Here is a 19,791-nt window from a genome sequence, read left to right as displayed (position 1 = left end):
CCATTATAATAGAGCTCCGTGAGAGAGGTAACGATAAAATAAAAACAGGTCAATCAACATTGGTGATAGTGTAGAATACACGTCCAGAAATAACGTGTGATGGCGCGAACTATGCGTCGCGTGTTATGGTTTTATTAATATTCGGCTAATATTACCGCGGTACATGCGCGCTTTATTTTTATTTGATAGCTCTCAGCGAGCGGGGGCGGCTGCCGGAATACCACGCTATTTAGGCGGGCTAAACAAATTTTTTTGTAAAATGAACGGTCAAAAAGGCGCACTCGAGATTGTGGTTCGTGGTATTTGTAAACATACATACATACATACATAAAATCACGCCTCTTTCCCGGAGGGGTAGGCAGAGACTACCTCTTTCCACTTGCCACGATCTCTGCATACTTCTTTCGCTTCGTCCACATTCATAACTCTCTTCATACAAGCTCGGCGGTTTCGGGTACTTTTGACCTGACCCTTTACCAGGACGTCCTTAATTTGATCAAGATACGTTCGTCTAGTATTTGTAAAAGTAAGTCAAATTCAAATTCAAAATCTTTATTGCATATCATAAAGTACATCAGCTGAATTACAGTTACTGCTTATAAATAGGTACAATGTGAACCCTGTTGGGCATCGCAATTTTAAAATAATATGGAACAACAAGTCAACAGCTAACAGGGTGCGTCGCATGCACCGGAAGGTGTTCGTGGTTCCAATTTGGAGACACCGAATCGGTCTAACCGTAGATTAGATTCTCTAACTCTTAAGATGAGCAGAAAATGTTATTTTAGAATTGTTGACATACCATTCCGATTGCGAGACAGTCAATGATCCATCTCCGCCGTGGCCCTTTACGTGTGATGCGCAGTTGGCATAAAATTAGACCTCCCAAATTAGCCATTATATCACAATTTTCCCAAACTCGCCAACGTATCTCGACGTAAGTACTCGTAAGATTTAATTAACATGCGTTTGTCTGTATGTTTACTACGCTAATAGAATGAACGCGGGTTGATCAGCAGCCGCATTGTGCTACACCTGTCATCGTAATGTTATGAAGTATCGGTTGGCGTGCGCGGGCGCACACGCTGCCAACCCTAACAAATTCACCGAGCACCCTCTGATGGAAACGTAGTCAAAGACCTACCACGATAACAATAAATTAAGTTCACTTCTCTGTATGAACAAACAAAGAAGAGAAGAGTGATTTCTCTGTTTACTTCTTTGGTAGATTTGACGATAAGCTCGATTCAGCTTAATTATAATTTAACGTGATTATATGTTTAAGTATAGAAAAAATTTTTTCTGAAGTTATCGATCAACAAATTGATAAAATTGCGTTAGTATTTTCTATGACAACATTGACAGGCACTATTGCGTTGGAACATCATCTAATCATTAATGAGTAATCGACCTTTGATCGCACAGACTGCTATTGTTAATTGTATGTAAACTATGTAAAATTCATTTCTAAAGAACTTTCCATGCACAACCGAAACTACTGGGCGTTGAACTAGAATACTTACCTACCTGGAAATATCGAATGAAAAACTCGACATTTTTCTCTATCGATCTCTTTCGAATTAGGCCAGTTATTGGAAAGAGATGGAGGCGTATGAAAACATTTCAAGGTCATTTCTCCCATCTACCTAAACTTTAACTGTTTTTCCATTGATAACTCGATCTCTGTGACATTTTGTCAGACGATGTCATTCGTTACATCCTGCTGTCACCGAGATCAAGTTGTATTACAAAAGCTTAAACAGTGACTGACCGGCGCGCAGGTGCTGATGCCGTGGCTGCCGTAGAAGAACTCGCGGCCGTACGCCACCACCGACGTGTGCCACACGCCCTCGATCTGGCGGCCTGTAATCATTACATACGTACATATAAACACGTCGTTATACCTTACCAAGTAGACAGAGCCGACTGTCTCACTGCATTTGTCTGTGCGGCTTTATGGTGGAATTGACATTCAAATAGTGGTAAGTTGCAACTTGCAAGCCAGTGACTTAAAACAAGAATGTTGATTTTAGTTAATTTTCTTTTCTCTTGATTGACTTCTACAATCTACACTCATTTCATGAAAATCTTGTCAGTGTTTTACTATTTTAAGGGCAGCAAATAGGGTAGACATCGCGGCGACAGGACGCTTCGCGAAAACAATCCGCAAGTTTCCGCGACCCACATACAACCGTGAGAGACAATCGAATGCGGGTCAAGGCCTGTTTTGTTGCTCCACTTAGCCACTAAACATAGACCGGTCCTACGCAGCAACAGCTAGAAACGTCGTCGGTTGGTGTACACCATGCTATACATCAACTGTCAAAAATCTCACTCTCAATTTACTGGTCCATGGGAAGCGTCAGTGTTTTGTAGGCTTTGTTTTGAATTTATGGCTCAAGTTATCTTACAAATATATTTTAATATACATGGATGAACTAAAAAAAGTATGCAGAGATAGTGGCAAGTGGAAAGATTAAGTCTGTGTTTCTGCCTCAGAGAAAGAGGCCTGATTTTGCAGCAAGCAAAAATATATGTATGTACATATATTTTTGCTTGCTGGTCTGATAACGAAGAGTGTGTGCCAGCTGTTTCTCTTCCCATGCAGATTGTAAAAGTCAATCAAAGGAAAGGCTTTTAAACTTGGGATGTAGTTGATGTGCTAGCAACTTGTCACTATATTTTGCATCTCAACTTCTTCAATAAATCATAGAGCTGAACATAGCTTTGCAAAACATAGTTTTTTCAAGACTAATTGCTCTCTCATGGTTCATGATGATCTCCAACACTCAAGAATAGGACCACTTTCCATGCAATAAAGATATTACATACATACATACCACTCCATCTCTTTTCCAATGATGTCATAAAAGGCGACTAAGGAATAGGCTGATAAACATGTGATTTTTACCAACCAGCTCTATCTACCCCATAAAGGATTAAGATGTGATAATATCTATGTAAGAAATATGTATGACTCTGTCTACCCTGCTAAATGGCTATGAAAGGGATAAACAGGTAGGACATTATTATTAATTTAAAATTAATTATTGCACCAACAATTGAGTAAAATATTTTCATACAGGGAAAGCTGAAAGGTGATGTTGATGTGAAACAAAAAATATTACTAAAGTGTTTTCTTCAGTCTGTGGCATGTGGCAACTGTGAAAAAAGGGCAAAAGGTTTTTGCCCTTTTATGTACTTTTGTAATATCTCAAAAAAGCTTTCTTAGATAGATCTATGCATAGTTCACTCATATTATGTGGAAGTAATATTTAAAAGTGACCTTTGCAGAAGAAACAACAAATTGATGCTATTAATTTTTAGATATTTTTTCATATCAATATCTCAAAATTTCATCATATTTCCATGATTTGTTTTCTACTTTTTCAAACATTGCACTAACATATCAAATCAATTTATGTTGATACTAGAGTGAATTATTAAATTAGAGACCGTACCTAGGATAGCTGGTGACAACAAAGATGCAAGCCCATGTGTGAGGTCATAGATGTACAGCTCCACCGGCAGTCCTTGTTCCGAATCCATGGCGCCTGCTGCAAAACCAACCACACACATTTCAAACTCCACACTTTCATTTACAACATAATTGATTTCACGCATGTAATAATAAATGAAGAAAAACCTAAAATACCTAAGATATTACCACTAGTTCAAAATATTCAAGTAGGTATGTCACAAACGGCAGATATTAGCAGTAATTGTGATTATAAGACTATCGCGACAAGTGTGCGGTGCAGCGCGGTGGTCACCTGTGCGCGCGGAGGCACCGGCGCTGAACACCTACACTGCGGCGCGTCGCGGTGCGTTACACAATACTTTGCGGACTATTTATAAATCATTCTGTGGCACACTGTCCCATACGTTGCAGGCTGTAAGCTCTGTTTCTGAAGCACAGAGTATCTTCTTTGAAGGACTGAATCAGGCTACGATTCGCGAAAAAACAGTCGCTGAATTATGTAGTTTTTAATATTATTTTTTTTATTATAGGCTTACAATTACGTACCTAGTATATAATGATAATATTCCTGAATCAATTACTGAAGTAGGTATAATGATCAGTCGGGCAAGGATCTGAATTTATTAATGGTTTTCGTTAATTTTTGCGATTATAATCAAACATGTTTATTACAATGTTTCGGATCAGATGATGATTATTGTTTTTCGTTTTTTTTGTTTGTGTTTATCATTTGACTTGACATTTTTGACGTTGACGTTGGTACAATCAAGGAACAACGAACACGAAATATCGGAATCTTGTGAATCCATATAAATGAAAATTGGAAAATAAACATTTTCTTAAGGAAAGAATCAATCACATACATGAAATATTATAAAAAAGTATATACCAAGTTGTCATAAATATGTCATGTCATAAACCTAATCTAATATCTGTTTTAAGCACATGGGTAGGACAACATTTTAGAAACGAAAATTTTTGTTTTTGAACTGATGAGATGACATGTGTCAGCGAATTTTCAATTTCATGAAAACGTCACGGTCATGACAGGAGACTTTTGGTGTTGTGCAGATATTTTATTTTAGTTTAGAATAAAAATGTCAGGATCCAAGAAAATGGTAAGGTTTCCTCTACATACCGACAACGTCCTAAATCTGAGCACAGCCGTGTACGCCACACTTGCTAGGTTTAAGGCCAAAGCCAGTCTGAATATCTTTACATAAGGGAACATGACAACGACAACAAAGTATTATTTCTAATATTTTTACTTCCACTACCTATTCAATTTTGCTTAAGTATTCTGAAGAAATTTCCTAACAGCCACGCATTCGCGAAGTTTCCTGGCAGATTATTAATTTAGAAACTCAAAATGATAGCAAGAAACTGGGATGACTCGGCGGTTTTCGATGCAATGTAATCATGACACCTAAGAGATGTGTAAATGTTGGTGCTGTAGACGCTGCGCGTGCAGTCGTCGGAAGGCACGGCGCGCGTGGAGATGACGCCGTCGGACGTGACGGCGCTGCTGTACGAGCGCGTGCACGACGCGCTGCACCTGAACACGTTCGGCTTCGCGCTGCACCGCGACCGCGCGCGCAAGGAGGAGATCGCATCCAGCAAGTCTCGCCGGCTCGGCGACTACGGCCTGCAGCACGGAGATATGCTCTACTTGAGCCCCGTCAATGGAGCAGTGCTATTTGATCAACCCACAACTAGTGCAGAAGTGAGTTGTTTATCAATGGTTATAGTTCATAAAAGAAGGCATCTGATGCAAAGTAATTAATAGTAATCATATCTTCAACTTTGTCATCAGAAAGAAGTTGAAATTAATCCTTTACTAAGGTTTTCATTAATTCAAATATTCCATAAGCTGGATTATTGTTATTCTGATCCCCCTAACAGTTCCCCACAGAATATGAATCCCCCTCAGTTTCTTTATTATTAATCACAATCATAGAGATTCTGAATGAAGTTAAGGAATGAACCTTGATCAAAAGCCACTTGAACACCCATGGTGTATTGAAGAGGCTTTTGACCTCACCAAATTTTTCAATCAATTAAAAAATCTTTTGATAGTGATGTGCTTGTATGTTGCTTTTTACAGGCAAATAATAAACCATTTGGTGAGCCTGTCATGGAGGCCGGACCTTCATCAGTGCCACAAGCCCCCGCCCCCAACAGACCCGCCATACAGGAGGATGAAGTAGATCTCGAGCTGTACAAGTCTTCTGGAAGCATTCACAGGCAGCGAGACGAGAAATTGTATGTTAATTTATATAATAACCTTGGTGTAATATGTAATTGACAAACATTGATATATTCTATGAAATAAATTTGACTCAATTCTCAGTTATTACTTGCATTCCGTAAGCCAGATTGAATTCCCTCATTTCAAGTTAAGAGTCTGCCCTCCGCTTGCCAGAGTGGTTTGAGGAGGCGTTTGATTTTCAATAATATCCAAGCCAAAGAAAACCAATACCAACAATAGAAACCTTTGGGCCCGATGTTAGTTTGGGATGCTTACAGTTAATATTTTTAATATCTTAAAATTTATTTCTTGTTCAACAAATTACTTTTTTGTTCGGCAGATGTCATCACAACTTGAAGGGGCGATGCGTACACTGCTCCCCGCTGGAGCCTTGGGACGAGGGTTACCTGAAGGAGCACAATATCAAGCACATGTCGTTCCACGCATACCTCCGCAAGATCACATCTGGACAGTTCATATCCTTAGATGAGTTGTCCTTAAAAATTAAGCCTGGTCAGTGTTTCAATATGATTGAACATTTTAAACCCTGACACACAGGACAGGATGTTTTAAGTATGATGTGTTTGCCTGTGTGTTTGTGAAAAAAAAACCTGACACATGCAAGTTGGATTTGCGCACCAAAGGTTCTGTACTATCATCACGTTTGTTACTTAATTAGTTGTAAGTAACAAAAGTTTAGTGCCTGGTTGACCGAATGGTGCTCAGTGGACGTCAAAAAACCATATAATAGCTATTGTAAAAAACAGTATCGCCCCAATCGATATATTCCATCCTTGAAGTTATATATCTTAAGAATATTTAATTCATTTTTGAAGAAAACTTTCTGCTAAATGTAACAAACACTTTCTGAAAACCACATTAAAATCGGTTCAGCGAAACGTGGAAAAATCATACATACACACAGGGCAAACCGGAGAACAGGTGGTTTTGGTTGTTCTGAAGGCAGTTAAAAAAGTAGTACAAAAAAATACCATCAAAAACACCAAAAAAATTTAAAATTCCATAAAAGATAATAAAAATAGGAGTACGTCACAAAAACCATATAAAATAGTAAAAACATGCCATCACGTACAGCGGCGAAGACGTCGCAATAGGCTATTTGACACTATTGAAAATATGCTACGAATTGTGGTAATCCTATTAGATAATAATATAACAGAATTTTTAAATACTTTTGAACGACCGAAACGCTCTGTGATTGGTTACAACTCCGGTGACGTCACATGCAAGTAAACATCAACTCCTCCTGTGTAGTTTGTGTGTTATTAATGTTTTATCCCAGATATTAAGCTATTTCGTGACAGTGAACTATTTCAGCTTCATTTTATTATGTTCTTTAGTGAAATAAATTCCTGGTGTTTGTATTCAAAATGGACAAAAATTTTGTGCGTGTCGACAACACAAACCTACCTGAGATTGATGCATTTATGGTTACACTTTTCAAAAACAACGCAGATTATTATGGTGCAGAACTAAAGAATGTAAAAACAGCTGTGTAAGTATTTTAAAGAAATTATTTATACATACACACATACACATGGTCACGTCTATATCCCTTGCGGGGTAGACAGAGCCAACAGTCTTGAAAAGACTGAATGGCCACGTTCAGCTATTTGGCTTAATGATAGAACCGAGATTCAAATAGTGACACGTTGCTAGCCCATCGCCTAAAAGAGGAATCCTAAGTTTATAAGCCTAAATTATTTATTTAGAAATCTTTATGGCATTTCACGCAAAATACTAATAGGTTATGTTTTATTTGTTTTATTGTTTGCTATAACTCAAATATTGCCAGCATACTTGCATCAAAATGATCTTCACACATAAAAACATTTGAATGCGATAAAATACTCTTTGAATCTCTTCGAGCTAACTGCAACCACTTCTTTTGTCTTTTTGGATTCGTTGGAACAGACACAAACACTTTTTTCGGAGTTTTTATTGAAGTATTTGTACATTGTGGTACTACACACCATTTATGAACCATTTTGTTCGATAAATTGAGAGAAATATAATCAAAATCACTGTTACTACTGAAACTGCACCTAATGATAATCAGTTTACTTGCGTGTGACGTCACACAGGCTATATAGCGTCCGCCATTACTATGAGAGATTTTGGAGTGCTATTTAAATTTCAACCTTTATAATTCATTTTTTATTATAAATACTGCGTATTTCTTGGAAATATAAATGAAGTGTGTTTATTATGCCATAAAGAATAATTTTAAACCGTTTCTAAAAAACATCAAATAGCCTATTATCGATCCCTAGCGACCATTTTATATGGGAATATAATTGTTGCCTTTTAGGTAGAAATCCCTAAAAAAATATTGTGCCATATACCTTCTTGATGTGAACGTTTTACTGAATCGCATTTTCAACACTGTTTGTCAAAAAAGAAATCTATAATCTCTTTGTTGTGACCCTGTCAGGTCAGAGTATATTTAATTTTGTATCACAACTTCGTGCTTTTCAAATTATTACTTCTGATTCGCTTTTGATATGCCGGGACTTTTACTATTTAAAGGTAAAAATTTCAGTTTGAAAAGTTAATTTAAGCTTTAGCGTCGAGATTGTGTGTACTTCTGTGTAACGGAGACGTGTCCCCAGGCTGCAAGGAGCACCCGCCGTGGCCGCGCGGCATCTGCAGCAAGTGCCAGCCCGGCGCCGTGACGCTCAACCGGCAGCGCTACCGGCACGTGGACAACGTGCTGGTGGAGCACCCCGCGCTGGTGGAGCGCTTCCTGGCCTACTGGCGCGCCAGCGGCCACCAGCGCGTCGGCTACCTCTACGGCCGCTACGAGCCGCACCCCGACGTGCCGCTCGGTAACTATCTATAACCTGTGAGGGCGGTGCTCGGGGCAGCGCAGAGATAACGATCGGGTTACCGTTGCGCAGGCATCCGCGCGCGCGTGGCGGCCATCTACGAGCCGCCGCAGTCGGCGTCGCGCGACCACGTGCGGCTGGAGGCGGACGCGCGCGGCGCCGCGCTGGACGCGCTGGCGGCGCGCCTGGGGCTGCGCCGCGTGGGCTGGCTGTTCACCGACCTGCTGCCCGCCGACCGCGCCGGCGCCGTGCAGCACATCCGGTATCACACACATTACCGCCTCCTTTCTGTGTGGGCTGACCGACCCAATTAATCGAGTAAACTCGGCAGTAAGAAACCGCATAGACTGCGCGAGACAGTCTGCTAACAGGAAGACGTGACAAGAGATCGCGAAAGCTGTGTCTGTCTCATTCCTCATCATTCTCCTAGCGTAAGACCCGGATATATGATCAATTCTCTGAGGAGAAGGTAGAGTCCACGATGACCGTAATCCTGGATTGGGTACGTCATGTTCAGGTTTGCCACGAAGCGACTTCCGGCGGACTCTTAGCACCAATATTCGTATGATACTCATCCACCACATATGCGATGTGGACCACTTTATACAGACCTATTTTACTTAAAAGTGTCACTCCTTTCAATACAATAAGATCTCTGACAATTGCACAACACTTCGTTACCCCGTCGTATTATCGCACCAGCGGCGTGGACACCCACTTCCTGTCGGCGCAGGAGTGCATCATGGCGGGGCACTTCCAGAACGAGTTCCCGTCGGCGTGCCGCCACGCCTCCAGCGGATACTTCGGCTCCAAGTTCGTGACCGTGTGCGTCACCGGCGACGACAGCCAGCGCGTGCACATGGAGGGCTACCAGGTCAGATCCCGCTCTTTACAGCTCTACTGCTGCCTGAGAACTTCGTTCCCGTAGAACGTCCATAAATACAAAATTGCACCAATAGATTTGTTTGCAGTGTAACGTCTACTTGGGCTGAAATCTTTTGTCTGTAATTTCATTTAAAATCTCGTATGAACCCGTAGAATACTGTTATACTCGTATGTATATTTGATATTTTATCATCCTGGCGTTTATTCCGATTGCGGTTTGAAGTTCTATGCCTTCATAATCGCCTTAGCGTTAATTTCGGTTTTCCTGGGCGATGATTCTGAGGTCCACTTGTGGTCATAATTTTGGAGTGAAAATGTCAGCCCACATTGAAACGTGGTTAAACTGTGAAATTTTGATCCAAGTTGATACGATACGAGTACAGAGTGATGACCTTGAACGTGTACATGCGACAGGTGTCGGGGCAGTGCCAGGCGCTGGTGCGCGACGGCGTGCTGCTGCCCACGCGCGACGCGCCCGAGCTGGGCTACATCCGCGACTCGGCCGACGCGCAGTACGTGCCCGACGTCTACTACAAGGTACTCTCACTGCTCTCACCGCTCTCACCGCTCTCACCGCTCTCACTGCTCGACTCTAGGTAGCCACGTTCAGCGAGTGACAACTAGCCCTTACCTTTCGGGACCCATTCTCCTTAACCTTTGGTTTGTATGGTATTGACTGAGTTAGTTAGTAATTTGGCATTCTATCCTTTTGCTAAATGAACTGCTTTATCTAGGTCATTTTGTAGCATATTGATCCCCAAATCAATTATACAATATGATCAGGACAAAAATAATTTACAAACAGCAACAAAAATGTAAAGGGCCCAGTATGAACCTTGTGGAGCGCCTGACAATATATCTATACAGATATAAGCCATCTACGATTATCAGTTTTGTACTTTGTACTAACTACTTATTTGAGACTACTAGCACCTACGCAAACATTTACATAAATAAATAGGAGCCATTTCTAGCAAAGAGCAAAATGAATAACAATATCAAAAGCTTTTGAAAAATCGGTATACTTTCAACACGTGAGCTTCGTTATCATATTTAATTACGTCGATCGCATCGTCTGCACGTCCCAGCAGATTGAAATGTGTGTCCATCGAGTTATATTCGGCCAGCAACATCAGTTAATACTTGATCCAATTTTCATTTTGAATGTAATTAATAAATAAGTATCAAAACAAAATAAGGTAAAAGTGATTTGTTTCTTTTATAACTATGTAATATTTTCTTGTTAATGTGTAAATTTCTATGCAATAAAGATATTACAAACAAACAAGGTATGGAGGCCATCAATATCATCAAGATTATATGTATTGAAATATTGTTCAGAAAGGTTTGTCCACCTCATACCTAATGAATATTCAGGTGCTGATACATTATATAAGGAGGTAATGCTGGTGTGCAAAATGAAACACGAATGTGCTGCTCCATCAACTTATATTTTATCACGAATTCGCTTCGGACATTAATATATGTCTGCACACGTAACATTTAACAAGCCCGCGCCCCGGGTCCGCTTCACTTCGCTACTTCCATAAACTATATCGAGAAATAAACGCGCTACAATATAATATGAATATAGTCAACACGAATACATCATGTGCCGAGCGACCGCCGCCGATAAACTTTGCTAATAGAAAAATAAACTTAACAAGACCGAAGAGACGATAACGTTCAATAGTAAATATATCCGATATAAAGCAGGCACTGACTGACTCCGCTACCTAATTATCATCACAGTCTTAAACCCCGGGAATTGATAATTCGTGTCATAACCTTCCTGACGCGCCATTCGAGAGGTAACGTTTGCTTGTAAATATATTCATCTACGTACGAGTAAATATCTCCGCTATACATATATGACCCCGCTGTGCCGGCCCTCCGACTACACGATAAATTATATCTAAAATGTTTAACATTTATATTGACACACATACGATCAAAACGTTATAATTTGTAACTTATTATCTAGCCGCAACGACGCGGGGCCGGCCTCGGCTCCCGCACTCCAACGAAAATATATTAATGTATCAATGACACAGTACAATACCGAGTGTAGGCCCACTACTACGAGACGAACATCAGATCGCGAAGAAACTGCGGGCGCCCGCCGTGGACGCCGCGCACAAGCTCGAGGCGACGACCTTCCGAAATACGCGTAAATACTTCAAAATACCCTACACGTACAAAAATATCTCACGTTGTACTCGCGATCGCGGTTGGTCCGACGGATTGGAAACATAAGCTACGAGGGTCGCGGTAGAGGCGAAAGGCGCTCAGTCGAGCCTGCCGCAGCCGGCGATGAGGATGGCGGAGTGCGGCTTCCCGGCCGAGTCGCCCGTGCGCGCCAGCCGGTCCACCAGCTCCAGGCCCTCCACCACGCTCGCGAAGATGGCCGTGAAGCCGCGCATCTCCCGCAGCACGATGCGGAACTGCGAGCCCACCAGCCCCAGGTTGTCGTGCCGCTTCTGCGAGCGCCGCATGCCCACGGCGCCGCGCACGGCCGCCAGCCGCGTGTCGTCCGGCATGAAGTAGCTCTCCGCGAACGCCGAGCGCCCGCCGCGCCCGTTGTTCAGCTCGAAGTCGCCCGTGATGACGCTCTCGTTCTCCCAGCACTGGAACACGGCGCAGCCGCGGTAGCCGGCGCCCGGCGCGCCCGAGGCCAGCGCGTCGAAGTTGCGCGCCATGCGCGGGGCCACGTCGCCGCGCACCTCGATCACCACGCGCCCGAACGCGGCGCCGTCCACCTCCAGCTCGAAGTAGTAGAGCGGCAGCGAGCCCGGCCGCAGCGGGCTGCTGGGCGACGCGCCCGCGCGGCTGGTGCTGGCCGAGCTGGCGGCGTCCTCCGCTGCCTCCTGCGTTTCCTCGATGCGGACCAGCGCATCCGCGTCGGCGGCCAGCGCGCCCCGCCAGTACAGCTGCGCCGTGCAGTAGTTGGCCAGCAGCAGAAGCGGGTCGCCGGGCTCGGGCGGCGGCGCGTCGCACGGCAGGCCGGCGCGGCGCAGCACGTGCGCGTCGATGGGGCCGGCGGCGCTCCGCACGAGGTCGTCGAGGCGGGCCCGCAGCGCGGCCGCCGCGCTCCGCTCCCGCAGCCGGCTGCACTGCGCCGCGGCGGCGGCGAGGGTGGCGGGCGCGGGCGGCGCGGCCGGCGGCGGCGCGGCCAGCTCGGCCTCGAGCGCCAGCTTGAGCGCGGTGGCGGCGTCGAGCGCGCGCAGCTGCAGCTCGCGGCGGCGCGCGGCGGCCCGCAGCAGCTCGGCCCGCAGCGCGCGGCCGTCGGCCAGCAGCGCGGCGCGCGGCCGCAGCTCGTGCGCGCGGTGCGCGGCGCAGGCGCGGCAGGCGCGCTGGCCGCAGGCGCCGCACCACAGCTGCGGCAGCGCGTGCGCGGCGCACAGCTCGGGCGGCGCCAGGCGGCGGGCCAGCGCCAGCACGGGCCGGTGCGTGGGCAGGCGCGCGGACAGCTCGGTGCGGCGCGCGCACAGCAGGCAGCACACGTCGCGGCCGCGCCGCAGCACGGAGCCCACGCAGCGCAGGCAGAAGTGGTGGTGGCAGGCGAGCAGCTTGGGCGGCCGCTCCTCGTCGAACACGCACTTGCAGCACGCACACTGCGCCAGCACCTCGATCTCCTCCAGCGACGACCGCTCCATCTGACAAATGGAATATCGAATCGCTTAAACTTATAACGAAACTTAATTTTGCGGGTCGTATACACAATTTTGACCAATCGAAGTTCGCCAATTAATTTAATGATTAGCGTGACCGTTTCTTTTGAATAAGCTTAAATGGAACCGCAGGGAAATGGTACACGTCTGTGGCGGCCACAGCCTGCAATACCGGAATCTAGGCATTGTTTTTCTAAGATCCTCCGTTCATGTCGTTCGCCGTTCGAACGATTAAGATTTGACCTCATCATTTGTTTTAAAAAAATCCTTTCAAGAACTTCCTAGTTAGCCTCACGGTCATCACGCCAAGATTTGACGAATCCTGGAGAAATCGTGAGAAAACTTACTTAATTCAAATGCGTCTACACGTCGACGCCTCTGTCGGAATCGCTTGTTTTCTCATTTACACATTTTTTTGGGATTTTACTATTAGGTAAATATGTAGATCATATCCAGTATGTCAAATTAGGTTGAGCAAAAAGAACTAAATAATAAATTTAATTCTTTTATCAAGTGATCCATCTATGATCTTTATATTTTGTGTTTATCTTATCTATGCATTAGGATGTTGAAGTATTCAACAGTGATATTCATTCATAAATATATTCGTTTGCCGGACCACGTACGACCAATTTTTGTCTTAAATTAAAGGTCTGGGCTGTGCGGTGATATATCAGTCAATCCGTATCTTTTATATATTTAGATAAAATTTAATAAAAACATAAGATTTGTGCAACAAAATAGGCCTACATACCTACCAAAAGCGAAGCCCGACCATTTCATAAAAACCTTGAATGTGCAAAGGTGGTGGTGGTTGCTTTGATTGCCCTCGAAAGAAAGTGATATGACACTCACCTCGAGTGGGAGGTCCCGGCGGTCCCCGCTCACATGTGGGGCTCCCGCGAGGGTCCCGGGCGCGCGGCCTCACTGCCGCCGCCACATGCCCCCGGCCGGCTCCCGCGGGACTGCGCCAACAAAACGACTAAAGCAGGGAGATCGATGTGGGCCGCCACATCACGTACGTGTTGTGTACACACGCCATGTTGTTCAGCCGCGCCGCGCTTCACGCCGCTCGATCAACAGATTATTTCCGCACCGTGTGACCTTGCTCGCGCGTAAGCGTTCGCGATGCTGTTTGTTGTTTCAGTTGGCGCACATTTTGGATTTGTATTTTATTCTATTTCTGTTATTCCACAAATAAAAGTTGGCATCCTATTCAAATCATATTATTATTTTTAGCTTCACTTGATAATGTCAATGGTTCATTTATTAGTATACTCAAAAGGTTTTTCATTTTAAATATTTTTACAAGTAGAAAACAAGGCGTCCAATGCCTATGAAAACATTATTTAATTCCAATAATCGGCCGCCGGTACAAAGTGATAGGGTGCGGCCGCGCGACCGGCGCGAAGTTGTCGCGGTGCGTGACGCTGATAGCGGTCACTCCGCCTTATCAGCCTGATACCGCACGCACGGGGCGACACGACGCCCCCCGACACACTGGGCTCGCACGAGCACGCCTGTACCACACGCTTTTGTTGACTAATTTCTTTTAAAAAAAAATTTTCTTATGAAGACTGCATTATTTGAGATCGTATGTATGTAGTATCATAAAAAATAGGCCTCGAGCTTACTTTAAAAATAACTTAAATATTTTTTTATCGATTATAAAGATAAAAATCAGAATATAATCATTAACAAGGAAAGTAAAGACATTATTTTCGTCGTACATAATTATTAAAAACCACTAAAAAAAACAAATAAATAAAGTACATTAAATAATAATCAATATATAATTACGAACTTTCAAAGTACAAGAATCCTGTACTGCAGGATACACAAGGTCCCCGTATCAGTGTACCGCGCGTCCGGTTCGCCGCGGGGGCCGCTGATGTGGTATCGATCGCGGACGCCGTCCGGCACTCCGCGGCGGCGGGCGGCGGCCGCTACCCGCCCCCTGGCGGATATTGCGCACTCATTGTCTCCAACTACACTTCCAGGGGCTTAGACAAAATGCACACATGTTTCTCTTTTCGACAATGCCCTCCCAATAAATATTCGATAATATTATGTATGTTAAGAAAAACTGAAGACTCTTTCACTTTTACAGCACGGAGTTTTTGACATATGTTATTGTCATAATTTGTACAGTATGTACGTACTGAAATCATTAATTATATGTATATTACACTATCTTTTAATGTAGACAATGTCCATGATTTAGATTTAAGAGATCCATATTTTTAAATTGACGTCTGGTGAAAACGCTGCAGTGTTGTTTTTTCGATCTTTGGAAGCGGTAGTAGATATAATTAAATTTAAGTTATGTTGACGTCAATAAGTGATACTGTTTATTGAACTCACAAAATAAACATTTTCACTTCTTTAAATGTAAGTAAAGGAAATGATTTGTAGGCGTCGTGAAGAAAACTGCAGAATAAGCTATGTAAATTGGACTGTATTATCGCAACATTTTAAGTATATTTACAATTTTACAATAGTAAATGCACTGATGAACTAACTATTCAAGTTAAAGGACTTTAAATAATAAAAACAATAAGTTGAACTGAACAACAGTTTAAAAACCATATTTTAAACACGAACTTAAAATATGGTTTGGCGCTAATAATCCTTTTATTGTTCCTTTTTTTAATTTCATTTGTTTTCCAGCCAGTACTCCTATCTTATGAGGTTGTGTTTCATTTTTACTGCTTGTTTGACCAGATACCTTGTATCAAATTTCGAAAATGATTCTATTCTATTTTTCGATATGAATGACGTGTCTGTTCCCGCCAAAAAGTTTGTTGCCCGGCCCGAAAGTTGAACAAAATTCTACTTTATGGACGCTACACAGATGTTTTATATGAAAAATTGCTACTGTGCATCCCGTGAGTGTTTAATTCTAGGGTCTACTTATTTGCTGGGTGCTATATAATCAGTCAAATCATCGATTGAAATATCCAATTTAAAGGTGGTTATCACTTGCAAAACTAATAGCAGCTCATCACTCAGCCAACTAGCAGCCGCCGCGCGGTCGCACGTGACTTACCTTAACTTGCGTTATATGTACATTAACATTTCTTACTTATCAATATTGTAACATTTTTTGTTATGGTACTAAAAATCGTGTCGAGTTTTTAGATCTTCATAATTTTTACCTTTAATAATATTAATATTATAATAAAAAAACGTAAGTCATCCTTGAAATAAGGCTTTATTATTGTATTTATTGTAAGTACTGATCTTGTTGAAATGAACGACGCGAGTTTCATGTACCTACCCAATATAGCTTTGACCCCATAACCTTTGATGTAAAACAGTAGGTACATACAAAGTTATTAACATAACATGAATGGTAATTACAAGTACGAGTATTACGTAAGTGGAAGTTTTCTATCGTAAGATACGTCACGTCTTTATCGGGTACGGGGTAGACATACCCAATAATATTCGAAAGGCTGAAACACTGGCCACATTAATCTATATAGTTTTATGCTGAAATTTATACCTACCATAGCGTTAATCATTCATATTCGTGCAGATTGTAAAAGTCAATCAAGGGAAAGAACATTCGAAATTCTTTTAGGCTGTGGGTTGGTTACCTGTAAGAGTTAATGTTACTACAAATGTCTAGACTGATCGAATTTTAGCCCAATATTGTACACAATAATAATGATGGTATTTGTGGAACCAGGAACGCGACGCATACGGCAACGAGGTGGGAGTGTCGGCCAAGCGAGTGCCCGTGGCGTACCTGCTGGTGGACGTGCCGTGCGGCGTGGCGGTGGACGGCGCGCCCGCCTTCAGCGCGCGCGCCGCCTTCCCGCCCGCGCACCGCGCGCTGCCCGGCCAGCTGCAGTCGCTGGCGCTGCTGCACCGCCACCTGCGCGAGGCCGGCTCCTTCCTCGAGGTCAGCCTGCCGGGCACGCTACATTCTAACCAAAATACAACACGCAACATGACGACTATCTTATATAGTACATTTATGCTGTTTATGCATTATTCTATGCTGTTTGCTATTATTTGCGTAAATATCTAAGGTACTTTTTTTCGGCGATATGATCCTATTTAGTGTTTCAAACTATTTGTTCGGGAATTGTTTGGTTACAAGAAGATGTTGTTGCTCAGTTTGTATTGTGTTGGTTATGCATCGAGCTAGTAAAGTTGAGTTGTGTTGTTCGGGCACGTCACAGGCGATGTCGGACCTGCACGTGCTGCTGTACCTGATGACCAACGAGGCGCTGCCGCTGTCGCTGGAGCAGCTGTCGCCGCTGCTGGCGGCCGTGCGCGCGCGCGACGCGGCGGCGGCGGACGCGTGGCGCGCGGCGCCGCACTTCGCCACGCTGGAGCAGCTGGCCGCCGCCGCCTGCGACGCCGCGCCGCTCGCGCCTGCGCACCACAGGTACAACACTTACAATAAAGAGCTGTCTCCAGTGCCGGCTAATTATCTCTGGGGATAGACATCAGCAAACAGGAACCCCCCCAGAACATAACATAACATAAAATCATGACTTTTTCCCGGAGGGGTAGACAGAGACTACATCTTTCCACTTGCCACGATCGCATACTTCCTTCGCTTTTCGGGTACTCTTGACCTGACCCTTTACCAGGACGTCCTTAATTTGATCAAGATACGTTCGTCTACGTCTACCCACTCCGACCTTACCCTCCACACTGTCCTTGTATATCTGCTTAGTCAACCTGCTTTCATTCATCCTCTCTACATGACCAAACCATCTTAACATACCCTTATCACGCTGTTCCTTATCCGGTCACTCAATTTCACACCCATCATACTCCTTAACGCTCTCATTTCCACTGCATTTATTCTGATTTCGTGCTTCTTTTGCCATACACAACTTTCACTCCCATACATTAATGTCGGGACCAACATACCCCTATGCACTGCCAGTCGAGCCTTTTTGGATAGTTTCTGACTGCTCATAAAGGCATGCAAAGCTCCATTCACCATGTTCCCCGCGTTCACTCTCCTTTCAATATCACTATCACACTTGCCATCTGATGTAAACTTTGATCCAAGATATACAAACTGTTTCACTTGCTCAACTTTTTCTCCTCCAATCAAAATATTACATGCTGTCATTTCTTTCTCAATTTCAAAAACCAGTGTTTTAGTACTAGTTACTAGCTTCACGCATTTCATTTTGCTCTCTATCTCAAGGTCAAAGTGGAAGTCGGTCGCGAAAAGTACATAAATCGTGTTTGAACATCAAGTCTATATTAAAACATAAGTTTCGATATCGATTCATCACCTAGCATAATAAACTTTTCATTTGGCTTGGTAACTTTCAATACTTCTCTTACACTATTCTAGAACTCCTCGTTTTTTTTTGCCGTTGTTGTACCCCTCGGAACCCACATCCCACGGTCCATCCATAGGTGCAACACCTAGAACGAAGATCCGAGTGATTCCAACTTTCAGCCTAATCCAGAGAAGGCGAGGGCTGACACACTCATACTCATTCACACACTCAGCCATTCGTGCAGAAAGAATTAGACCGACCCCTTGACAGCCTCGGCTGGTACTGGAAATTCCAGACCAATAAGCCGTGCTGCGTCACGTCGCATCCTTTCCGTTTCGTTTCATTCACGCACAACTAGCTGTGCTTTTTAAAATTTGCAGCCATGCGATTCCCACGAGAAGCAAGGGAAAAATAATGTCCACCCCAGCAAAGCCCGGATGCCAGGGTAAGGCTAAGCAGCCATTACCTGGGGGTCGCCCAACTCCATGGCGGAGGTGGCACGCTCGAGACTAGGCTCGCCCCTAGCCATGCATCCATCGGCGCGGCAGACCTTAGATTGGCGGAATAATGGAATTGAGATTCAAACAGGGACAAGTTGCTAGCCCATCACCTATAAGAAGAATCCCAAGTTTATAAGCATATAACTTAGTCGCCTTTTACGACATCCATGGGAGAAAGATAGAGTGGTCCTATTCTTTCTTTTTTATATTGGTGCCGGGAACCATACGGCACCCGGGAACCCCCCAGACGTACCTTATTTTAACATTTCAGAAACAATGACGTTTTGGTAGTGCCTTTGACAGTTTGGACTGTCTCCAAAAAAAAATTATGGTGGTTTGTTTAGTTTTCTTAACAGGTGTCAAAAAAATATTATATATCTGTATTTTTAAAGAATTATTTTTCAAATGTATTATTGCCAATAAATAATGTGTTTTCCAGCGAAGCGGGCGTGTGGACGTGTCCGCTGTGCACGTTCCACAACGCGGACACACACGACTCCTGCGAAATGTGCGCCATGCCCAGGTCGGTTTTGCCAAACACGTTTTGTTACAAGTACCTAATAGTTCTAGTTCCTCATTTTAGTAATGCAAAAATATTGTCAAATTTATCTGTTATGTTTTTTGGTATTACTTGATTGAAGTTTGAGTGTCTTAGACAAAGTGGTCAATTGAACCTACTTTTATGAGCCAAAGATTATCATCCTCCCTGATTGCAGGAACAACGCGATGTAATCGTCGGAGCGGCTCGCGTCCACATCTAGCTTAACTTTATTTTTATATCCGCGCGCACGCGCTCGTGCGGCTGTATGTCCGGCTCCGGCCGGGCGGGGATGTTGACTTGAAGAATAAATCCTATGAAGACTACTCATTAGTTTCATTTTGATACAGCCCCG

At 43.8% G+C, this 19,791-nt stretch overlaps 3 protein-coding genes across 8 annotated transcripts in view; 1 reads left to right on the top strand and 2 right to left on the bottom strand.

Moving 5' to 3' along the window:
• The window catches only part of LOC106136737 (uncharacterized), a 30,150-nt gene extending 25,942 nt beyond the window's left edge, over positions 1-4,208 (bottom strand). For 3 of the 6 annotated variants that reach the window (XM_013337376.2, XM_013337372.2, XM_013337377.2), the window contains exons 1-3: positions 4,028-4,208; positions 3,462-3,557; positions 1,772-1,863 (exon numbers count right to left, since the gene is read on the bottom strand). In XM_013337376.2, the coding sequence (XP_013192830.2) occupies positions 1,772-1,863; positions 3,462-3,549 (180 nt within the window). In that variant the 5' untranslated portion in view covers positions 3,550-3,557; positions 4,028-4,208. Of the gene's footprint in view, positions 1-1,771; positions 1,864-3,461; positions 3,558-3,655; positions 3,930-4,027 lie in introns of those variants that run through there. The other 3 variants (XM_013337374.2, XM_013337375.2, XM_013337373.2) reach the window with 3 other exon arrangements.
• Positions 4,209-4,477: 269 nt separating this feature from the next.
• On the top strand, positions 4,478-19,762 carry LOC106136736 (nuclear protein localization protein 4 homolog). Its single transcript, XM_013337371.2, has 12 exons — positions 4,478-4,599; positions 4,938-5,204; positions 5,586-5,743; positions 6,070-6,242; positions 8,363-8,578; positions 8,651-8,840; positions 9,281-9,452; positions 9,878-10,000; positions 16,829-17,044; positions 17,328-17,536; positions 19,338-19,421; positions 19,615-19,762. The coding sequence occupies exons 1-12, from the start codon at positions 4,579-4,581 to the stop codon at positions 19,628-19,630; spliced, it is 1,845 nt and encodes a 614-aa protein (XP_013192825.1). The 5' UTR covers positions 4,478-4,578; the 3' UTR covers positions 19,631-19,762.
• LOC106136735 (uncharacterized) lies at positions 10,896-14,363 on the bottom strand. The gene is made up of 2 exons (XM_060946783.1): positions 13,990-14,363; positions 10,896-13,119 (listed from the first exon to the last, which is right to left on the bottom strand). Exon 2 carries the CDS (start codon positions 13,117-13,119, stop codon positions 11,752-11,754), a length of 1,368 nt encoding a protein of 455 aa, XP_060802766.1. The 5' UTR covers positions 13,990-14,363; the 3' UTR covers positions 10,896-11,751.
• Positions 19,763-19,791: the final 29 nt, after the last annotated feature.

The sequence above is a fragment of the Amyelois transitella genome, chromosome 12 (genome assembly GCF_032362555.1).
Source record: "Amyelois transitella isolate CPQ chromosome 12, ilAmyTran1.1, whole genome shotgun sequence".
Lineage (NCBI taxonomy): Eukaryota > Metazoa > Arthropoda > Insecta > Lepidoptera > Pyralidae > Amyelois > Amyelois transitella.
The sequence above is the reverse complement of the archived record's forward strand: the minus strand, read 5'-3'. Positions and strand labels throughout refer to the sequence as shown.